This window comes from Manis pentadactyla, chromosome 4, assembly GCF_030020395.1.
Source record: "Manis pentadactyla isolate mManPen7 chromosome 4, mManPen7.hap1, whole genome shotgun sequence".
NCBI classification, from domain to species: Eukaryota; Metazoa; Chordata; class Mammalia; order Pholidota; family Manidae; genus Manis; species Manis pentadactyla.
The window spans coordinates 167,334,315-167,355,212 of NC_080022.1; the positions used below are offsets into that span (position 1 = coordinate 167,334,315).

General features: G+C 57.2%; 1 protein-coding gene across 3 annotated transcripts; it reads right to left on the bottom strand.

Annotated features, from left to right (window-relative positions):
* Positions 1–875: 875 nt before the first annotated feature.
* TBKBP1 (TBK1 binding protein 1) lies at positions 876–18,377 on the bottom strand. 3 transcript variants are annotated; one of them, XM_036930443.2, is made up of 10 exons: positions 18,252–18,377; positions 16,104–16,362; positions 15,555–15,677; positions 15,195–15,299; positions 13,973–14,153; positions 13,200–13,372; positions 12,967–13,028; positions 4,350–4,468; positions 3,391–4,115; positions 876–2,417 (listed from the first exon to the last, which is right to left on the bottom strand). In XM_036930443.2, exons 2-10 carry the CDS (start codon positions 16,326–16,328, stop codon positions 2,289–2,291), a joined length of 1,842 nt encoding a protein of 613 aa, XP_036786338.2. In that variant the 5' UTR covers positions 16,329–16,362; positions 18,252–18,377; the 3' UTR covers positions 876–2,288. The 3 variants fall into 3 exon arrangements, with proteins under 3 accessions (XP_036786338.2, XP_057357390.1, XP_036786337.2); XM_057501407.1 differs by lacking the exon at positions 18,252–18,377 and adding an exon at positions 16,737–17,694 and having other exon boundaries at positions 15,555–15,620; XM_036930442.2 differs by lacking the exon at positions 18,252–18,377 and adding an exon at positions 16,737–17,685.
* Positions 18,378–20,898: the final 2,521 nt, after the last annotated feature.

The following is a 20,898-nucleotide window of genomic DNA, read 5'->3' on the forward strand; positions in this document are numbered from 1 at the left end:
TAATGAAGCCACGTCCCGTAGGGATGGCTGTAGGCTGTTCTCACCTTTCCTAGTACTCAGGACTTGGCTGCAGATGGAATAAAGGCTGGTGAACTTTTACCAGCAGTCACCTGTAGTTGTTCACTGCAAGAGCAGCAGTGGGAGGCTGGCAAGTCTTCCCAGGGGTGTCTGGACCTTGGCACTGAATGGGGAGAGATGTTTGCCCTGGGTCTGGAGCTGAACCTCAGGCCTGCAATGAGCACCTTCCTCTTCCTTTTGTTTCTAGGTCATGTGGCAATGAAATGCGCCCAGAATTAGATAGCTCAGGCCCTTTTTGCAGACAGAGGGCACAGCCCTGGCTGGGGCAGAAGTCATGGGTTCGTGACCTGGCTCTGACCTCCCAGGCTGTGGGACTTTTGAAGAAGCTGCTGAGGCTGAAGCCTAGCCCCTCCCCTACTCTCAGACGCATGAGGGCATGGAACATGGATGTTCTTCCTCTTTGAGGTCCTAGCCTGGTTTCTGGCATGCAGAAATCATTTGATGAAGAAATAGCTGTTCCTGATAAATGAATCCCTAAGTCTTCAGAACCTCTACCTTCCTGACTTGCTAGGAGGGAAAAATTCAAGAGTCCCTGACACCTGCTCAGGACTGGAGTGGCTGACTTATCACAAAGACACCCTCTATTGGTCCATATCTGTTTCAAATAAATTCCATCAAGTCATCTGAGCCACTTGCATGCCCATGCCTCCAGGATCACCTTGGAACGTGGATGCCCTATGCATCCCCTACTCACCCCAAGCCCACCCTCCCATGGTTGTGGTTCTTGAGATGGTTTGCAAGATCTCATGCTACCAAGGGTTCTCGCCCCAACCCAGCCATGGATGGCACAGACCGAGTGCAGATGGAACAGGTAAGTTTTATTTGGACGTTCAACTTGTTCAGAGAGCTCAGGGGTCCCCCTCCCCTCTCCAGGCCCCCTTCCTCATTTCCCCTTCCTGAGGGAACACTCAAGGTACAATGCCATGTGTCTCTGGAGTCCTCGACCCTTCCCCACCCAGCACACCCCTTCACTCCCCTGCACTGGGGAGGAGGAAAGGGGTGTGAGGAGGTGGGGGGCCTGGAAGAGTTGGATCAGAATGGTACATGCACTGACAGTAGTGTCCACTGCCCCTGCTCAGGGCGGAGACCCAGGAGAGGCTTGAAGCGGAGGGGGTTGGATTCATCGTGGGGCAGCAGGCTCTTGCCGTAGGAAGCTCCCCACCTCAGCCCTGTGGACCCCCTGGCCTCCTGCTTACCCATCCTTCTGAGGGTATGACTCTGAGGTAGATTTCACAGAGGGAATGGGGGTCGCTGGGGTGGGGGGTGGGGGTTAGCTCCTTTGAAGTTGATCTCCACAGCACCCTAGGCCCATCCTCAGGCTCTGGCCCAGGAGGCAGGGCTCATGACACCCACCCAGCTAACAGAGGCTGAGTCACACACGGGCTCCAGGGCACCTGTGGTGTGAGGGGCTTGAGTGGGTTAAGGGTGGAGGGGAGCAATTGTCTTAACAATCTGTGCCTTGGTGCTGGGGGCTCCAGGGACAGGGCATGGGCCTGGAAGACTGGCACACATGGTCCCCTGGCCTGAAGGTCATGGCACAGGGCCCCTCAGCCCTCAGGGCAGCCTCTTTAGGCTGGATCCTCCCAGCCCTCCAGGGTCCTCCCTGTCCTCTCCCACCTTCCCATTCCCCAAGCTGGGCACAGGGGGGAACAGGGCTGGCCTGCAAGGAATGGCAAGAAACAAGACATTTCCTTCACCCAGTGGGGGCCCATGCCATGAGCTCTGAGCCAGCCAGTGGGTGGAAGAACTGGCATCCATGTGCTAAGCAGGCTCTGGGACCCCTAAGGGAGGCACTCCCGGGACAGAGCACAGCCTGAGAAAGAGGGACACCTGGGGAGGGGCTGGGGGAACTCCTGGAGTCCTCTGATACCTTCCCCCTCCCCCAGGCCTAAGCACTAGACACCTTCTTGGATCCAACCCTGTTTGAGAACAGAAAGGCAGAGGGAGAGGCTGAGGGGTATGCCCCTCCCAATCTCAGCCCAGATCCCCACTCCCCAGCGGAAACCTCAGCTGACCTCCCGGAAAGAGCCAGGGCTGAGTGGTGCCTGGACCAGGGAAGATGGCACACACGTTGACTTGGTAGCTAGTGGAGGTATCTGGGGATCGCAAGGGGCAGGGGCCCCCCACGAGATTCATGCAGCATTCAAAGTGAGTGTATGGGGGGTGATGGGAAAGGGCAGAGAAACAGCCAGTGGGGTGGGCGAGGCACCCTAGATCTTGCTGTTCTCCAGATGGGAGTCGATGTGTTTGATGAGGGCATCATCTGGGTACCCAACAGGGAAACCCAGCTGGCAGAGGGGGCAGCTGCGGATGTCAGAGCCCACTGTCTCCATCAGCAACTGTGGAGAGAGAGGGGAGTCACTTATGGTCTCCAGTCCTCCCTCATGGTCCCCACATCCCAGCCTGCCCTTTCTCAGGACGCAGGCCTAGAAGGACTACAACATGCAAAAGGGGTCTAGATACCCTTTCTCCAGTGTCAACCCTCTTCTCTCCTTCCCTGCCCACCTTCTACCAGTTCAGTGTCCACTCCCTGACCCAGGCATAGGGTTCTGGGAGGTGTGTGTGAGGAGGTGTATATGCTCAGCCTGCCAGGGATCTGTGATAACGAGGGGAACCAAGACCCAGACATGCCCCCAGAGTGACTGAGACACAGCTCCCAGATAACTTAAAGCAATGGATAATCCCAAACAATGTGTGACCCAAAAATAATTTTTTGTCTGGCTTTGGAATATATTTTGGTCCTTCTAGGTGGTAAAGGTTGGCTTTGACATTCAGAAAACGCATTGTTTCAGTGAAATGACGAAGCCCTGAAGTATGGTTGTCTTCCAGGACAGAGAAAAGAGTAGGGACTCTGAGGCCTAATGGAGGGAACTGGATGAGGCTTGTGGCTGTGGTGGCAGCATGGCCTCCGGCACCACTGCCAGCTGATGCTCACTACCCAGCCAGTCAGCCAGGCGCCACGCACAGTGCTGTAGGTTCAGTGTCCCCCTCTTAAGAACCCTCTAATGGAATGAGACAATATAATTACTGCCCTCATTTTGCAAATGAGTCAACTGAGGATCAGAGAGGATAAGTAACTTGTCTGAGATCCCACAGCTACTAAGTAATAGAATTCGGAATCAAAGGCAGGACTGTCAATCTGAAGACCCTTAATGGCTAAGGGTGCAGAACCCGATTCACAAAGCCACAGCAGAGGGGTTAAGGACCTACGCTGCCCCGGGAAATCAAGGACCCGAGCCCCGCCTCTCAGGGGTGCGGCGGAGGGCGGGGCTCTCGGTCGGTCTCCGCGCCGGGCGCCCCGCACCCACTCACGTTGATGGACGGCCAGGACTGCGCGTGCTCGGCGTGGGCGTAGGCCGTGGCGGCCGGCGACTCCGGGATGGGAAAGCCTGCACAGAACGAGGCGCAGCGGATAGTGCCCGCCTCGGGGCTGGGCGGGCTGGCGGGCACAGCCCACTCCTCTTCCTCCGACGGCTGCTTCTCAAAGCGCAGTCGGATGCCCTCGAAGGCGCGCCGCGGGCTGAGCGGCCGGCCGGGGCCGTAGAGCTCGCCGCCGTAGGCCCGCGGCTTGGGCAGCGTGGCCGCCTCGGCCTGCAGCCAGGGCGGGGAGGCGCCCGCGTAGCCCGCGCCCTCGGCCATCTCCGAGTAGCTGCGCCGGCCCTGGAAGCCGGCCTTCACGTGGTGGCTGGGCGGCTTGGCGTAGGCGCGTTCGGCCAGCGTCCTCTCCCCCGGCGGCGGCGGCGGGGGCCGGGGCTGCGGGGCCGGGCAGGTGGGGGGCCCTGGTGAGCGGCGCTGCGGGCTGGGGGGCTGGCAAGACGGCGGCACCGGCGAGCGGCGCTGCGGGACGGGCGACGGGCAGGAGGGCGAGGCCGGCGAGCGGCGCTGCTGGGGCGAGGGGCACGGGGGTCCGGGAGAGCGGCGCTGTGGGGCGGGTGACTGGCAGGGGGGGCACGGGGGCGCAGCTCGGGCAGGCGGGGATGGTGAGGGGCACTGGGGGGCTGGGGAGTGGCGCTGCGACAGCGGCGAATGCCTCTGGCCTGGAAGAGAAGCAGGACGGATGGAGGGCAGTGGTGGGGAGAGAAGACCTCAGAACTGGGGGCCAGGGGCTTGCTGGCGACCAATGCCCACCCAGTCTCCTCCCAGCGCGAGTGTAAAAGACCCAAGCACCGGGAAAGAACGTCGAGAGTGGGCCCAGGACGCAGGAGGGTAGCCATTGCTGCCTTCTCGCTCGGGGTCCAACACCAGGCCCCCCCTTTGCTGTCCCATCTCACCGCCACTCCGGGCCTGCTCCTGCAGCAGAGTCCTCAAGATCCTCCCCTGCAGGGAACTCAACTCGCGAAGTCGGCCCAGCTCCTCTGTCAGCTCCGTGTAAGCCAGTGCCAAATTCACCCTGAAGGACATCCCAGTCCCATCAGGGCTTGACCCCAGCCTCCCCTGACCCTGATGTCAGGGGGCAGGGAGTGGGGAAGAGAAGGGAGTGGGTTTACTGTCATTGCTGTGGAAGCCACAGTTGTGGCTTTGCCCCAGCATTTTACCCTCCCCTCTCCTCCAAGGCCCTCCTACCCCAACTGCAGAAATTCTCTTGGGTTTTAAGGTCCACCTCTTCCAGGGAGCCTCCCTCTCCTTCCAGTGAACCTTACCTGGGGCTAGGGCAGTGGTTCCCAGACTATGGGCTGGGAATGGGGGAGCTCAGTGATTCCAAAGGGTCCCTTAATCCATGTGTTCCCCGAGCACTGTGTGTGGTCTGAACACAGCATCTAATACAGGGATGTGTGAATCTAATCTGTACAGAAGCTGTGGTGATAAATAAAACACAGATTCATCAAAAAGCTGCACTGAATTTACAGTAACTTTAGTCACTGTGACTTTTCTCAAAGAGCGTATACTAAAAGTGTAAGTGCAATCTGTCTGTTGGGAGCAGGGGGCCCATGAAGAGTCCTCACCTTGAAAGACTGGGGACCAGAGTTGCACAGCTTATGGAAAGCCCCACTCCTTAAGTGAAGATGTGGCCTCCTGTCTTTACAGAGCGGTCAGCTGATAAACTTGAACCCAGTTGCAGGTCCACTGCTCTTGCTTCTACCTCAAAGCTGCTTCTGAGCTCCTTTCAGCCTCCCAGGATCTCCAGGGAGCCCTTTACACATCAGGATCTTTTGGAGCAGCTGCTATGCACCGCACACCTCTAGGGGGCGCCACTCACAATAAGTGCTTATCAAAGTTTGCCTTGTTCTGAAACTTCACAACTCCCTCAAAGGTGGGACTATGTTCTCAGCACCTTGTCCAGGGCCTAATACCCAGTAGATGTTCAGCAAGTGAATGATGAGTTGAATCTCACTGTCCATTTTTCTCTTCTTCCCTTTTTTCCTCCCTATTCCTGCTCAGGCCCTCTGGGTACCCTCCCTTATGGAGCTGGAACAGGACTGTGAGCTTAGCAATGACTTCACCCACTTTCTTTTCTCTTCCATTCTCTTTGGGTCACTTGAACTAGAACCCCTGAAAGTTATCACTCTCATGTTCTCTCCCTTGTCTCCCACCCTTGCCTGCCCACCTCCAGCCTTTCTCGACCTCACATGAGGCTCTGCTGTGGCCTTGGGTCACTGCCTCCATCTCCCAGGACAAAGCCTGGGAGGCAGGGGTTTGGTTTCCTCAGATCTGACCCCCTCACCAAGTCCAGAGGGGATTCTGGAACTTTGTGGAAGTTGGAGCTGAAGTTAAGTGGCATGTGCAGACTTGGCCACTCCAGCATGGAGATTCTTTCCTTGGATCTCCCAGAAAAGGCCCTCTTGTCCTAGGAGCTGTAAGGCCCTGGGAAAGGGGGGTGGGGCAGTTCTCCAGACCTTGAGGCCCTGTCCTCATCCCATGGTAATGGATGTGTGAGAGAGGATGTATGGGGATGGGAGGGAGTGAAGGTAGGTGTGAGGCTGGTATGAAAATTGTGGGGACCAAAGCTAGAGAGAGAGAGAGAAAGAGAGAGAGAGAGAGAGAGAGAGAGAGAGAGAGAGAGAGAGTGTGTGTGTGTGTGTGTGTGAGCATCGTGTGTGTGTGTGTGTGTGTGTGTGCGTGCATGCGTGCGTGTGTGTGTGTGTGTGTGTGTGTGTGTGTGCATCTGACCCCAGAGGAGAGGAGGGGAAGTCGTGAGGTTAGGGCTTCAGAGGGCAGGAAAAGCTGAGGTGCAAAGGGTAGACAATGACTGAGCTCCCTTGCTCTCGGCTCACTGACTGGCTCTCTCTTACTAATCCTGGCACAGAGCTGGGTGGTGGCAAAGACAACAGCCCCTTCCACATAAAAGCGATTTTTAATTCATTCAGGCCAAAGCCCAATTCTTGTAAACAGGCTGGGATTCTGGGGGACAAGTTGACTTCCTAGCAGACGGTGCTCGCTACCCATCTGATGGTGATTGGGGAGGGACAGGAGCAGGGAGGAAGGCGTGTAGGGAGCCCTGGCTGAGGTGCTGCGGCCCTGTATCCCACCCGATCACAGCTGTTAGGTGCACTGCACGTGTCCTGTGTTCCCCCACCCTCCTCTCATAGGTCTGTGGGAACAAATGGCATCTCCCCATTGACACTGGGAGGTCCCGTCTTCATATCCCACATTACATTGGGGACTCCCCAATGGAAGGCTCCCCCTTCAGACCAAGGGCAAGCTGCGGGCAGAAGCTCTGTCTCTTCCATCAGCCTGGGGGCTTTCAGAGGATCATGCTGGCCCCTCAGTGGTGGGAGCAGGAGGGACTCTGGGCAGGGCACTGACCCAGCAGCCACAGCTTCTCTCCCTATCCGCGTTCACTGCTGTATCTCAGGTGACAGATACAGGTCGTCGCCTTCACACCCTGCCTCGGAGATCTCACCTGCCACACTCAGTTCCCAGGCCCCTATCTCTCCTCTGCTTCCCTTCTTCCCCTTGTCAGGAGCTACCCCAGTTTCCACTGCCCAACTCCTGGCACCCTCCTCACAGTCAAACAGGGCAGCAGGAAATGGAAGGAAGAAGCTCCCAGGCCAGAATGTCCAGTCCTTCTCTCAGTTCTGACCTGGGTGCCTCGGGCAGGTGGTACTGTCCTCCTGGGGCTGGGGCAGCCCTCACAAAGACCTCTGAGAGCTGGGGCGAAGTGGGGGGACCTGACCTCCTGATGCCCCATGGCCCTTTGGGACCTCCCCCTTCATCTGGCTGTCTCTTGATGCACAGGCCTGAGGCTGCTAAATACACTAACAACCTGAATGACTCACATTAGAAAACACTGCCAATTCAGTGGAAAAAAATCTCAACTTCACAACACAACCAAGAGTTGCACACGTGCACCTGAATACACATTCCATTTCCTGGCTTCCTGGCCCACACCTGAGTGCTATTTTCCATCATCACAACTGTTTGGGAAGGATGGGTCAGGGGAATGGCAGCAGATGGCTGCATTTAGGTGCTTCCTTTTTGCTTAAATGATGGGGGAAAGTTCTGTCTGAGTCTCTCAGAACCTGGGAGGTACTTAGGGAGAAAAGAATCATAGATAATCTGTATGGGTGCTTATCACAGACTAGGCATTGTGTTAAGAACCCCTCCTCTGTAAAGGGCTCTTTGCTCCAACCAGCTGTGGGACACATGGGCTTCTCAGTGCCGCTTCTGCCCCAGAGTTGCCCTTTCGTGTTGCCAGTATTATCATCTCCATTTTGCAAATGAGAAAATTGAGGCTTACAGAGGTTCAGGGCACTTAACCAAAGTCACATACCTAGTAGCAGTGGAGTTGCTGGGATAGGCGCTCTGGCCTTCTGGACTCCAAAGTCCAGGCTACTGACCATCGAGCTATATACTGCCTTCCGAAAGGATCAGTGAAAGGGGAAAGGAGAGATGGGAAGGCAGCAGAAGGGAAAGATGAGGAGGAGGAAGAGGCTGGGTACCTCCAAAGTGGCCTGGGACCCCTGAGCATCTCCATCCTGTCCTGGGAGGGAAGAGGAAGGTGCTAGATATATGTGGAAGCAGAAGATCAGAGGTAGTAAAAGGCTGGCTCAAGGTCACAGAGCAGTAGTGGCCCAGAGCTGGGATTCAAACATGCTCTTGGCACCTCTGCCTGCTGAGCTGGCGCCTTTGGAGGAGCCAGCATGCAAATGGCAGGGCGGGCAGGGCAGAGGGCTTACTCCACTGCCACTCTCTCCAGCCTTCGTTGACTTGTCCTTTCATTCATTCTTTCCACGAACAATTTAGGGATCTCAAAAATTCACCTAGAAACAATAATCTTCACTGTTATTGATAAAGCAACTGAGGTGAGTTAAGTTAGAGACGTAAACGTCCTCCCCTGTAAAGGGCTCTTTCTGCACCAACCAGCTGTGAGACACATGGGCTTCCAAGGGCAGCATCTGCCCCAGAGGAGTTTTCTGGGTGCCCTGCGCCACCCCGGAGCCACAGTCAGGAGGCTGTGCGCTTGGAATTCAGGCCAGTGTCGGGTCATGGGATTAGAACCAAGGATGGTCTTGAGGTCAAGATTAGGGCTAGGGCTGGGGGTTGATAGCTCAGGTCAGGATTGTGAAAGGTGTTGAGGTCAGGATGAGGAAAAGGGTTAGAGTGAGGGTGGAATCACTGTCAGGGTTAGGATTGGGGTCAGGATCAGCTGGGCATGCTGTCAGAATCACCAGCTGGCCCCGAGTCAGGAGGATAAAGGAAACCCAGCATTCCCAGCCCATTCATCCTTGCCCATGCCCGCCCCAGCTGCCCCTTGCCACCTCACCCCATGGGGGAATTTAGGGACCAAACTTTCCCCCGCCCACAGGCACACCCAGCACCAGCCTTCCCGCCCGACCCTCAGGGAGGGGGCCACAGGCACCCAGCCATGGAACGCGGACTTGAGGTTGCGGGCCTGTGGGGAGGAGGAAGTCGCTTTGCAACAACTCAGTGCTCCACCACTTCCTCTCAGGCGCCTTGAGCCCCTTCACTCTCCTCGACCAGCTATGACTTGTGGACCGCAGAGCCCTGCTCTTCATGGCAGCCGCTGCCATGCGTCCAGCTCAGCCAGATGTTCACCGTGTCTAGAAAGCCTCCACAGATGCGGCTGAACCGAGCAGCTCTTGGCGGGGCTGGGAACCCGAGTCCTTGGGGAGGCGGTGGGGGGGGGGCCACACATCCCAATCTGTCCAGGACCGTTCTGGCTCACCCTGGTTGCCCCAGCATGATTATGAAAATTTTGAAATGTTAAAATATTGACATTTTCACTTTCAAAAGTGATCAGGTTTAGTCAACAAATGATCTGGCCGCTCCTCAAGCAAGGGCTTCCTACCTTAAGAAGAACCTGAACCAGAAAAACAACACAGAGCTCCCACCGCCCCGTTTGCTCAGGGCCTGCGTGGCATTTGCACGTGACTTCTTACCTGACTTCTCCCATTACTTAACTTCTTTGTACCTCACTATGCTCAGCTGTGAAAGGGGACGATATCTTTACCATGTGTTTGGTGAAAATTAAGGGAGATTTTGTAGGTAAATTGCTTCACACAGTGTCTGGCATAGACAAAGAATCAGGGGAGTGCCTAGGAAACAGTAGGGAAAGGGGAAACCTAGTCCTGATCTTTTTGGAGCTCCAGCTCAATGACTTGGCTCTAAGAATGAGGGGAGGATGTGGAGTTTCCCATCTGGGGAGGGAATGTGGGTAAGAGCTGCCCTCTGCCTAGTTGGTAGGGACAAGGGCAAAATCGGGTTCAAAGCCCAACGATCCCTGAGACTACAATGAGGGGCCCCAACTTCAGAGACCCTCCCTCCAGGGAGCCCCCAGGGCTGCAAGTGCTCAGGGGTTAATTCCTGTGAGGCTGGTGCCCTGGCTGAAGGAGATTTGAAAGAAAGGAAGTAGGGAGGGTGAGAAGCGTGAAGGGGGAGGCCCTGGGCCTGCTGGTTCTGGGGCATGAGGCTAAGCTCTGGGTACACGGGGGTCTCCGACTTCCGTCCTGACCCACCCCACACTGCCCTTGACCTCTGTGCAGAGTTTCCATCCTCTCTCTCCGACTTCACACTTCTTCCCCACCACTAACCGCAGCCCACGCAGAGGCTTGTGGGCGGAGAGAGGGGTGTGGGGGGTGGGCGGAAAAGGGCCCAGGCTGCAACACTGAGCCCCCCAGGTTGGGAAAAAAGAAAGGCCTACATGTCCTCCCTCATCCCTCATGCTGACCACCCCCCTCACAGATCCCCTGTCAGGTGAGCTCCCTCCCTCACCTGGCCCTTACACCCCTCACTAAATGCCCTTCTGCTGCACCTGCTCAAGGAGCCCCCTCTCACAATTTCCCCTCCATCCCCGGCGTGGGCCACACCCTCAGAAAGGCAGCATCAGGACCTGTGACTGAGCTGGGCCCAGAGGGGAGGCGGCTGTGGGTTCTGCACCTCCCACTTCAGCTGGGACCCTCTCGGGGTCCCCACCTCCCCGTGCATCCTTGGAGCAGGGGGTCCCCACCCCTCCCTCATCATTGCCCTTGGCCCCTGAGTGATTCCCAGAGGCTCTTCCTCTGGGGCCATGTGTCACTTGGGCACCAGCACCAGGTGCTGGGTTGACCAAAGGCCAGAAGTCTTGTCCAGAGGACGTACCTGGGGGGGCAGTCTGGGCTGGGCTTTCATTTTCAGAGGATCATTGAGGATCAGAGCTTGTGGGTCAGGGGCTGGGATGGGGGGCCTAGGAAGCCTGGGGCAGAGGCTGTCTCCCAGGGTGGGTAGGACCCATGGAGGTGGAATTAATAAAGGCCGGAGCAGGATAAGGGAGGGCATTTTAACAGCTAGAACTCCCACAATAAAACTGGCTGCCCTAGAGGTGTCCAAACTGAGAAGGGTGAGCACCTTCCAGGGATTCACAAGATTCTCACATAGGTGCGGCCTGGACTCAGGCCCCCACCACTCCAGCTTTCACGTCCCACCTGGATAATCCAGCCCCTGCATGTCTATCCTAGGAAAGCCCAGATATAAAATTCCCATTTGCCTGGAGGGTCAGGCAGACGTCAAAGGATGAGAAGGGGCTGGTGGGGAAAGTGAGCTGAGAGCAGGTGACTGAGGCCTCCTCAGGTGGGTGGACAGGGGAGGGAGCACTCGGGAAGCAGCCTATTACCAAAAGGAGCTGAGTTTATAAGAAAATAAAACTACCGGGGGAGTGAGGACTTCCTCTGAGAATTAACTCTTGCTAAACTGGGGCTGTCCAGAGATGTTTGGCCTGAAAGGAAACATGAGGCTGGGCATACAGGGCCTGGCTGGCTCCCGGCAGAGGTTCAGGAGGCCCTGAGGCAGAGCCCAAACCATGGGGACCCAGCGGAGGAGCCGGGAGGTCACCTCCAGTAAGGCCGGCTCAGGCCAGTCCCGAAGCAGAGCCTGGCTCCTTTTGACCAAAGGGATGGGGTGGGGCAGGTGCCAGGGCTGGGCAGGGAAAGGGGTTGTTCTGGTCAGAAGAGCAGCATGGATGATACGACCTCCAAAAGCACCTTCTGGGTGGGCTTCCCTTCACTCACTCAGATACAGCCTTGGCCCCTGGGGACCCGCCAGCCCTTCTCTGGCCCACCCTCATCACCTTCCTCTCACATCTCAGTGATGACTGACTTCTGAGCCTGTGAGGGAAACCTGGGGCCAGAAGGTGAAGTTAATGAAGTAAAGCCACTCAGCATACTGGGAAGGATTTGAAGCCTGGCTGTCCACACTCCAGCCCTGCCAAAAAAGTCCTCTTCTGGGTTCTACTGATTAGAGGAATCTTTGCTACTGGTCTTCTAAGAGGGGACTGGACTCTGACCCAAAAAGGGGCCCTATGGTATAACTTTTGGGGCAAGTTAGGATTCTAGAGTGTGTGTGTGTGTGGGTCTGGCTGCATGAGCTAGAATGGGCTCTGAGCCCCAGCCACAAGCTAGGGTGGACCCTCTCCACAGTGGCCCCCAACACACCCCAGCAGCTTAGCAGAGGGGGTCCCACCCACCAGTCCCACAAACTGTGTTCTCACCCCCCAGCTATCACAGCTCCACCCAGGCCCTCAGCCTAGGGTGTGGAGGGAGTGAGGGGTATCCCCAGCTGGCCAGAATATGGAGGAAGGTAAGGAGGAAGCCTGCCAGGAGGAGGACCCCTGGGGTCTTATGGCTGGGTATGATGCGATGCAGGGTTTATTCCTGCCCCTCTCTGGGCCTCCATCCTCCCATCTATTGAAGGTAGGGAGTCTGTGCCACACACCTCATCTCAGGGGAGAGGGCTTAGGCGGAAGGAGGTTTGTGCTCTATTTCTCAGAAAGTGGGAGAGGATGAGCTTGGTGCGGATGTGAAAGGCCCAGGCTCACTGCTGCCAGGCTGCTGCTCCCCCTTCTTTTGCTACCCAGTGCTGCCCCAGGGGCCCCCACCATTAGGCTCTCCACTGACATGGCTCCCTTCCTACTTCCTGCTGCCCTTCTTTCCTGGCAGGATTCCAAAGGGATACCCCAGCAGAGGGTGTTCTGATTCCCCACCCGCTGCTGTGCAAACTTAAGGAAGCATCCCCTCATCTAAGCCTCCCCTTCCTCCTTCCTGAGATAGAAGATGAGGCACCACAAATCCTTCCCCCTTGTCATGGAAGGGAGGGTTAACCCAACCGCTGGGCCTTGTTTCTAGGACAGAAGATGGGGTCCCAGAGAGGCCCAAAAAACTCACCAGGGGACACAGAACATAGCAGCAAACCTTGGGGAAATCTCAACCCCTGACACTTCAAGAAGACACAGGCTTGAGCACCCAAGGAACACAAAGGGAACACCCCAGAACCTGAGCGCCCCCAGAACCTCACCTCATTCCTGTGAAGGATGCAGAGCCACACGAGCAACCCAAATCCCACAGCCCTGATGGCTCGAGGAGAGGTCCCCCAGACAATGTGGAGGGGGAGAGGTGACCTGGGACATGCCAACCCCACGGTGGAGAGATTAGGAGGGAGATTACAGATGTGACTTACTGATCATCCCCAATTCGTTTCACCCATGCCATGTCCCGCTCGGACTGGTTGGAGGCCAGATCCTAAAGGGAAAGGTTGAGAGATCAGACTCCAACCCTGCCTTGCCTGGATCCCCCTTCTCTACCATTCCAAGGGTTGGTCTGTACCAGCAAGGAAGTCCTGGACCTCTAAGGGTTGTTTCCTGCAGCCTCACAGAGCAGGGGCCTGGGGCCCAGGGCCCCCGTGCTGTTTACCTGGGCCCGGGTCTCCTGCAGCTGCTTCAGCTCCCCCTGCAGCCTCTCACACTCGGCCTGGAGCTGCTCCTCCCGAAGCTGAGCCCCCCGGGCCTCTCCCTGGGCAGCCTCTAGCGCTTCTTCCAGCTGTCGCCGCTCCAGCTCACTCATGCTTGGTGTGGGGCCTGGCCAGCCTGCAGGTGGGGGAGAGGACAGTGTCAGGAGGGGTCCAACTGCTGGTCACCCTCCAACGATGCCCAGATAAGCACAAAGTAAAGCAGATGAGGAAAGCAGCATAAGGGAACCAAGACAGCCAGAGGACTAATACCCCAGGATAAGAGCTACTTCTGCTGAGGTCAGTGAGGAAGGCTGGCTGGGCTGCTCTTTCTAATCTTCCTGGAGACCAGGGCTGAAATAAGATGGCCTCTTGAAGGGCTTCCCTGGCCAGTCTCAAGTCTCTGAGCATCCTCAGAGGCCTCTTCTAATCACAACCTAGGAGAGGCAGGAGGACCCTGGGTGGGGGCGCCCTCTGCTGATACACCCAGGAATTGCATGGGGGTAACCAGGGAATAAGTGGGTAAGAGGGGGGTGTCAGTGGGAGGAAGTGGGGTAAGAGGGGATGAGGCGAGGAAACAGGTGGCAAGGAGGGATTGGGTGACTATGGGAGAAACTTAAGACATTATAATGGGGAGTTGACTGTCAACCCAAGTAGCTGGAGGTGTCCAGTGGTGCCGAAATGGGGGTTAGGCTTGAGGACTTTGGGGTAGGGAAGCCAGGGATCACTGAGATCTCACCATGACTCAAGCCAGATCCTCCTCTCAGTGCTAAGTAGTGCAGGTCCAGGTCAGCGCAGGGCGGGGCGGGGGCAGGCGGGGGGCTCAGGCTGGGGAAGGCTCCCTCCCGGAGGCCTTGCTGCTGCTGCAGCTGCTGTTCCAAACCACAGATCTGCCGCAGGTGGGTCTCCACCACGGCCCGCTGCAGAGGGAGACAATGGGGTGAGGGTCTACACAGGGCCAGTGCACCCCAAACCCAGGGCTCTCCCTATGTCTGGGTAGCCATCACGCCCCTGCCCCAACCTAAGCAGGAGAGGCCCCAGGTCGTGCGTCCCAGCCGCACTCTTAAATGGCCATGAGTGTGAAGTCTCCTCTCCCAGCAGCTGCGATGTGGATGTTTCTGGCTATTGTCCCACGCAAGGTTGAAGTTAATGCCTCTTCTCTGTCATCAGCACATAGGAACACTTTAGGAACACTCAACCCACTGTCCAGACATAGCCACCCTCTCGGGAGCAGAGGAATTTCTATTTATATATGACTTAACCACTCTGGGCTTCATCCACCTCATCTATAACGTGGGGATAACCACACCACCTGTTAGGTTTGTGATGAGGATTCAAATGGGTAAACACACCTAAAGAGATGTGAATAGCGCCTGGCACATGGTGAATGCCATCTAAGTGTCTATGATTATTAAGGCAGAGCATTTTTACACGAATGCCCATGACAGCTCAGTGAGGTTGTTACTTGCCCCACTTTTCAGAGGAGGGATGGAGGCTAAGTTACTTGACCCAGGTCACAGGTAGGAATTGGCAGAGACAAGGTTTCCTCATTCTGACGCCTGCCCACCTGCTCACACTCATGGCCATACCCCTACTCAGAATCACACACATGCCAAGACCCATCCCAGCAGCCACAGACACTTCTGGTCTCGGCTCTCACCTACACAGCCTTCCAGGCACAGTGCTGTAGGCATAGGGTCAACCCAGCATGAGACTCAAACGTACAGAGATACACAGTGTCCTACAGGGTCACTCATGCAGTCATCATCTGTCACTGCATGGCCAGATGTACCCAGGGTTACTCACAATTTGTATGACACACAGAGCTCTGCTCATAAAGCCAAGCAGACACTCACAGACACACACCAGCAGGATTCACACCAGAAGCACATGCACACAGGGCTGCACACAATCACACAACCAGGGTCACCATTGAGCACCCCCAGCTCCCAGGGCCTCACCATCTCCCCCAGCTCTGTCTCCAGGTCGCTCTTCTCCACACAGAGTTTCTCATAAGCTTGGATCATCTCCCCAAGCTGTTCTTCCTGCTCTTTATTCTTCTGCAGCTGGAAGGGGCCCAGAGCATGCCACAGTCAGGCCCATATTTGACTTGGGCACTGAGTGGCTCTCTGTGCCTCCCCTCTCCACAACCAGCACCCAGTGGAGGGGTGGGAGGAGCTGCAGCTGATTCTAGGGAGGACTGTGGCCATCTCTGATTGTGGGGCAGAAGGCCAGAGGCTGGGGGTGGGGGAGGTATCAGAAACAGATTGGAGCAAGGAGCTCAGGAGGCTGGGAGGCCGAGGCCTGGGCTGGGGGCTCACCTCATGCTGGAACTGGTTGAGCTGCTGCTGCAGGCTGACTTTCTCCATCTCCAGCAGGGAGCCATCCTTGATTTCATACAAAGAGAAGCCGTGCTCCTCTCCAAAGTCGTTGATCAGCGGGTACTGTGGGTCGGGCAGGCCCTCAGGAGAGCTGGTGCTTGGCTCTCTGCCCGGGCTTCAGCCTCACTATGCTCCCACCTCACAGCCTGCCTCTGTGTCCACACCTCTCCTTCCCCGCTTTAGTGGGATCTGTTTGTCCCAATTCCCATGGGCCTATAGGCATCTGCCACCAAGCAGATCTATTTGAGACCCCAGGTTCTGCCACCTTGGCCCTCCGGAGCCCTTCCTGATTGGCAGCTGGGCTCTCCAGAGTTCCCACCCAGAGCAGTCACATCCCTCATGCAGGACCCTCAAGTTCCCATGAATGTGTACCCTGATCTCTCTTTTGGACCCCTGGAATCTCTGCTGGATCCCCATTTTCTGCCACCCAGCACCTGCCTCCCACTCCCACCCCCACACAGCCAGCCTCTGTTATCTCTGGGTTCTGACCTTGATCTCATAGACTTTGAGGCGGCGGCGGAGCGTGGCATTCTCCCTCTCCAGGCCTCCCAGCCGCTCCTTGATGTCCCCGTAGGCCGTGATGAGGGCAAAGTGGGAGGCTGAGCACATGTCATCCCCCAGTGAGGGGTCTCCTGGGGCGTCCAGCCACACCTCACTGGGCCCCAGGGCCTCCTGGGTCAAGATGCTGATGTCATCTTCAAACATGGATTCCATGGCAAGGTCCCGGGCCTCGGGCCCCCTGCGCCTCCTGGGAGAGCAGGAGCAGGCATGGAGAGGGCAGTCTGGAGCTTCTCCCAAGTACTCCTCCACCAGGCCTGGGGAACCCTGTTCCAGCTGAGATGCAGCTTGGAAGTTCACTGGCCCCGTCTCCCACCGTACCCTCCCAGACTTCCAAGCCCCATCTTCTCTGCTGCCTTTGGGATTAGGGACAGGACTTGGGGGGATGGGGCGACACATAGGGTGACAAGTAAGCTAGGCCAGCAGCAGAGAAGGGCTCCTTCCGGAACCCAGGGTGATCTGTGGACGGGAGAGGGCTGCCTTCCCAGTGCATGGGTCCGCAAGGACTTTCCTTGACTCACTCCTCAGCCCCTTCTCCACCCCACACCTCACTCTCCCAAATACCTCTCCACCACACTCCTCATTCCAGGCCTCTGGCACCCCTGGCTCCTCCCTAAGGCCCAGTGCTTCTGGGAGGGTCAGCCTTGGCCAGGCGCTGTCAGCTCTGCCTCTGCTGGGTCCCCGCCCGACCTCCTAGTTTCCTCCAGCAGGATCCCAGAGTTCAGGAAGAGGAAGTGCCTCCCCCTCTCACACCGCGGCTGTGGCAACCCTCCAGGCCCTCCTGGCCCCTGACCTGGGACCCACAGGAAGTCCTCAGCTGAGTGTCAGGGGGAACACACAGCGGAGAAGGGGGCTCTGGAAGAGGGCTGCCAAAGAATTCCCAAGCCAGTGGAGCCTGCACGCAGGGAAATGGGGAGCCCTGGGAGGGGGCAGGAATGACTCAGGGCTCCCGAAAGAGTAGGCGAGGGGTGCGTGTGTACTTCTTCTGGCCCTGTTTATGAATGTGTGTCTGTAGCTGGCATGTGTGGGGTGAGCGTGTGTGTCTGTGAATGAGTGTAGGTGTGTCATAGTCAATGAGTGGCTTTGTGGGGCTGCGGCTGGGGGTCGGAGATCGGAGCTGGGAAGTGGCCGGAGGCCGTGTGTTGTTTGTGTGTGCGCGTGTGTGCACGCGTGCGTGAGCGTGTGTGAAGGGTGGGCACGTTCGGGCCGTGTGTCACGTGAGGCACTATGGGAATGTCCAAGGTGTGTGCGCGCGCGCCAGAGCCTGTGTGCGCGTAGGAGAGGGGGCACGGCGTGAGGTGTGAGTCGAGACAGTGGGGTCCGCGACCTCCCAAAGCCGGGCGGCAGGAGCCTGGGGAGAAGAGGGCTCAGGCCCAGGCCCCAACACCGCGTCCGCGCCCCACTAAGTGCCCGGGAAACGCGTGTGACCGGGTCTGAGTAAGGAGTGTGTGCGCGTGTTTGTAGGGCTGGCCCCACCTTTAACCCTCTCCTCCCCGGGCCCCTGTCCTCCCCTCCCCCGACTCCGCTCGCCCGCGCTCACCACACCCCCCAGACCCCCTGCCCGCCCCCTCCCGCCCAACCCCATTATTGGGGGCTCTGTCCCGTGGGCCGCCCCGACAAATATTTCCTTCCTCTGCATTCTCCGCTCCGCGCAGCGGCCCCGGGTGAGAGTGACGGAAGGCGGATGGGGAGGGGGTGCCTCCTCGGTCCCGGGCCCCTTCTGCGGCCCCTTTAAGAGCCGCCCTTTAAACCCCTTCAGCTCTGCCGACGGAAACTGTTGCCCCTCCCCTCTCGGGGGCTGAGACCACGCAGTCCCCTTCCCCACCGCTGGCCGAGCCCCGGGCCCCGGCCCGCCGTGCCCGGGCCGGGCAAGAGGCTCCGGAGGCGGTGCGGCCTGAGGAGCGGTGGAGAAGGGAGAGAGGGGGAATGCGGGCGGCCGAAGCCGGACCCTTCCCCTCCCGGCCGTCCTGGGCCAACTGCTGGCCAACCTCCCGCCCCCTCCTCCAGCCCACCCCGACCCCCGGAGTCCGGCTCCGCGCGCCGCTCCCCTCCCCCTCCCCAGCCCAGCCGGGGACTCACAGCTGCTGTCGGTTCCTGCTTGTAATCGCAGCTTACCCCCTCCGCCTGCTCCCTCCCCAGACGGGCACCGGTGCCCCCACCCCCCTGGCACCGCGCTCTGCTCTCGCCCTGTCGCCGCCGCCGGGTCTCTCCCCAACCCCACCCCTCCCCCCAACTCCCCTCCCTCCCTCCCGCTCCTCCTCCGCCGCCGCCGCCGCCTCCTCCTCCTCCCCTGCTGCTCCGGCTCTCTCCAGCTGGGAAGACGCCCCGGACCCCGCCGCTGCCACCACCACGTGGCGAGGGGCGCCCGGCCCCCGCGGTGCGGTGCGGCCCGTCCTGGCAGCGCGCCCGGCGCCCACCGGCTCCCCGCCGCGTCCCGGCCGGAGCTCCGCGCCCCCTCCCCGGCGCCTCCTAACGCTTTTGTGGGGTGGCGTGCTGTGTGTTGGGGGCGTCTGCGGACAGTGCAAGGCTCAGGTGGCGCTCTGGGTTTTGCTTTGAGCGGTATATTTTTGGGAAAGTGAGGCTATTTATTTGGAATTTTTTGGTCTTTGCTCTTTTGAGAAGGAAAATATTAGACCTACTAATTAATTCATTGCTCTTGGGGGAGGGGGCATTACTCTGATAATAAATACACTGACCATAGTAGGGTCTAGTCGGGGAGATCAGGGTTAGATCAGTAACTTCTTTGGAAGTGAGAGTGAACTGAAGTCAGAGATTCATTTAGGAAAAGGGGACAGCTTCCCTACCTGACACAGAATCCCTTCCCCCAACACTCACCCACAAGCCAGCAAAATGAAGAAACACCAGATTTCACCCTTTCCACAAAGATTTTTGGGTACCTGCCAAACTGCTGGACAGCAGATGCAGGGTTCTTTTTGCCACTTTCTCACTGTGTGACCTTGGGCATGTTAGTTAACCTCTTGGATTAAAGTTGGAGGTAATTTCCAATCCAGGCAACTGTGGGGGAAGAACGGGAATCAGAAGTAAAGGTGCCCTGTGAATCCTCAAGAGGTGTTACTGAGTCATTTTGATTACTCGCTGATGAATTAAGAAATGTGAGCAGAGGCATGGCCTGGTAGTGTTGGCTGCAGGCAGAGACTGATCAGGGAAAACCCTGGAGGACTGGCCAACCCCTGACAAGCTGACCCTGGAAGCCGGGTATAGGCTGAGGAAGGGGCTTTTGTAGGTTCAGCACTTAGCTGTGAAACCTCCCATCTGGAGGGAGAGTTCAGGCTGCTGGGAACCAGAGCTTACTTTTCTGGGTCCTGGAGCAAGGGGATGAACCTGGAATGTGGAGAAGCAGAAGCAGCAGCTGCCATCTTGCCCCTCTGGAGGGAGATTGGATTTAGGGGTGAGCAGCTCCCAGGGCAGCCAACAGAGGCTGTGGACTCTTTCTCTTCAAAGAAGGATATTTCTCTGATTTCCTTCCTCGTCTCCCTGCTAGGTTCCTTTTAAAGTCCGAACTGAAAGACGGGTCAGCCACCCTGAGGCACTGGCTTTCTCTGATTCATGTGAGACAACCCCGCTGTCCTCTGGCTATGACAGTTACCTGGCTGGGACATCTGCTACCCTACTAATCCCGAGGGCTAGGCAGGTGTCACCTTCCTTAAGGCTGCACAAGTACTTTTCCTAAGTGCAAGACCAGGCGAAAGATTGGAGGCTAGGCTAGGAGGGGTGGGGATGTCTCTGGGGACCAGATGGGTGTGACTTAGCTACCAGCTGGACCTGTGAAACTGACTGGCAAGCCCTCCTCACTGGAAAGGGGAATGGAATGGGTCTGCGTGTGCATCTGAATACCCACTCTTTGGGATAAGTGCTGCTGCTAGGCTGCTCAGGGTACAGGCCAGAGTCATAGCCACATGGTTTATCTTGGGTTCTAGGTGGTTGGTGGCAAAAGCCCCACAGATATTAGGCCTGATTTAGGTGCCCCTAAAATACTCCTCCAGTTTTGACTTGATCTCCTATTCTCCCTGTTTCTGGTTCTGTTGCTCATACTGGAAAGTTCTGAAAGCAGGGCCTATATACCCCTTCTGTCTTCGTATCCCCAGTTGCCCAGATGTTACCTGCTTTCTGTATATTTACTCAGCAAACATTAATTGAATATCCATTATGTGCTGGATGCTGACAGTACAGTGATGAGCCTATCTCTGGAGGATAAACACATCTCTCTTGCCCTCATGGAGCTTATATTCTAGTAGGGAATTCAAACAAACAAGAAAATTAATAGATGAGACATTTACAAAGGGTATAAAGACACAAGGGGCAGCAATTCTCAGGATGGGGGGTGGGATCTGCTTTAGAGAAAGTAGTCACAGAAAGTCTCCCCAGTGAGATGATGTGGGTAACAAGGAGTGTTATTGTTTGAATGAATAAATGGGTGAAGCAGTGTGTCTTTGGATTAGTTACTTCACCTCTCATCTGAGAAAGCTGGAGATAGGTCTGAATTCCTTTGAAGAACCCATGATATCAGAGCTCATCATGACAAAGGTAGGAAAAGGTAAAAACCAAGGGCATGGTGAAAGGAGAAGTATGGTTGGAGGAGAGGAGGGAATGAACGTGGTGGACAGCTGCTGGTCGGGTCTAGGTGATACAGCATTGCTAAGAAGCATTCACAAGGTGCGGTATGAGAGGACCTGCCTCCTGGAGGTACTGGTGGGAGAAAGGGCAC

What these genes read in the sequence shown, in the direction of transcription:
- TBKBP1 (XM_036930442.2), bottom strand. Translation starts at nt 16,756, where the DNA reads ATGAGGAGTGTGGTGGAGAG. An exon ending in AAACGAATTGGGGATGATCA is followed by an intron (nt 4,469 to 12,966) that starts GTAAGTCACATC and finishes GATGTCCTTCAG; the next exon opens with GGTGAATTTGGCACTGGCTT. An exon ending in AGTCCTGGCCGTCCATCAAC is followed by an intron (nt 2,418 to 3,390) that starts GTGAGTGGGTGC and finishes CTCTCTCCACAG; the next exon opens with TTGCTGATGGAGACAGTGGG.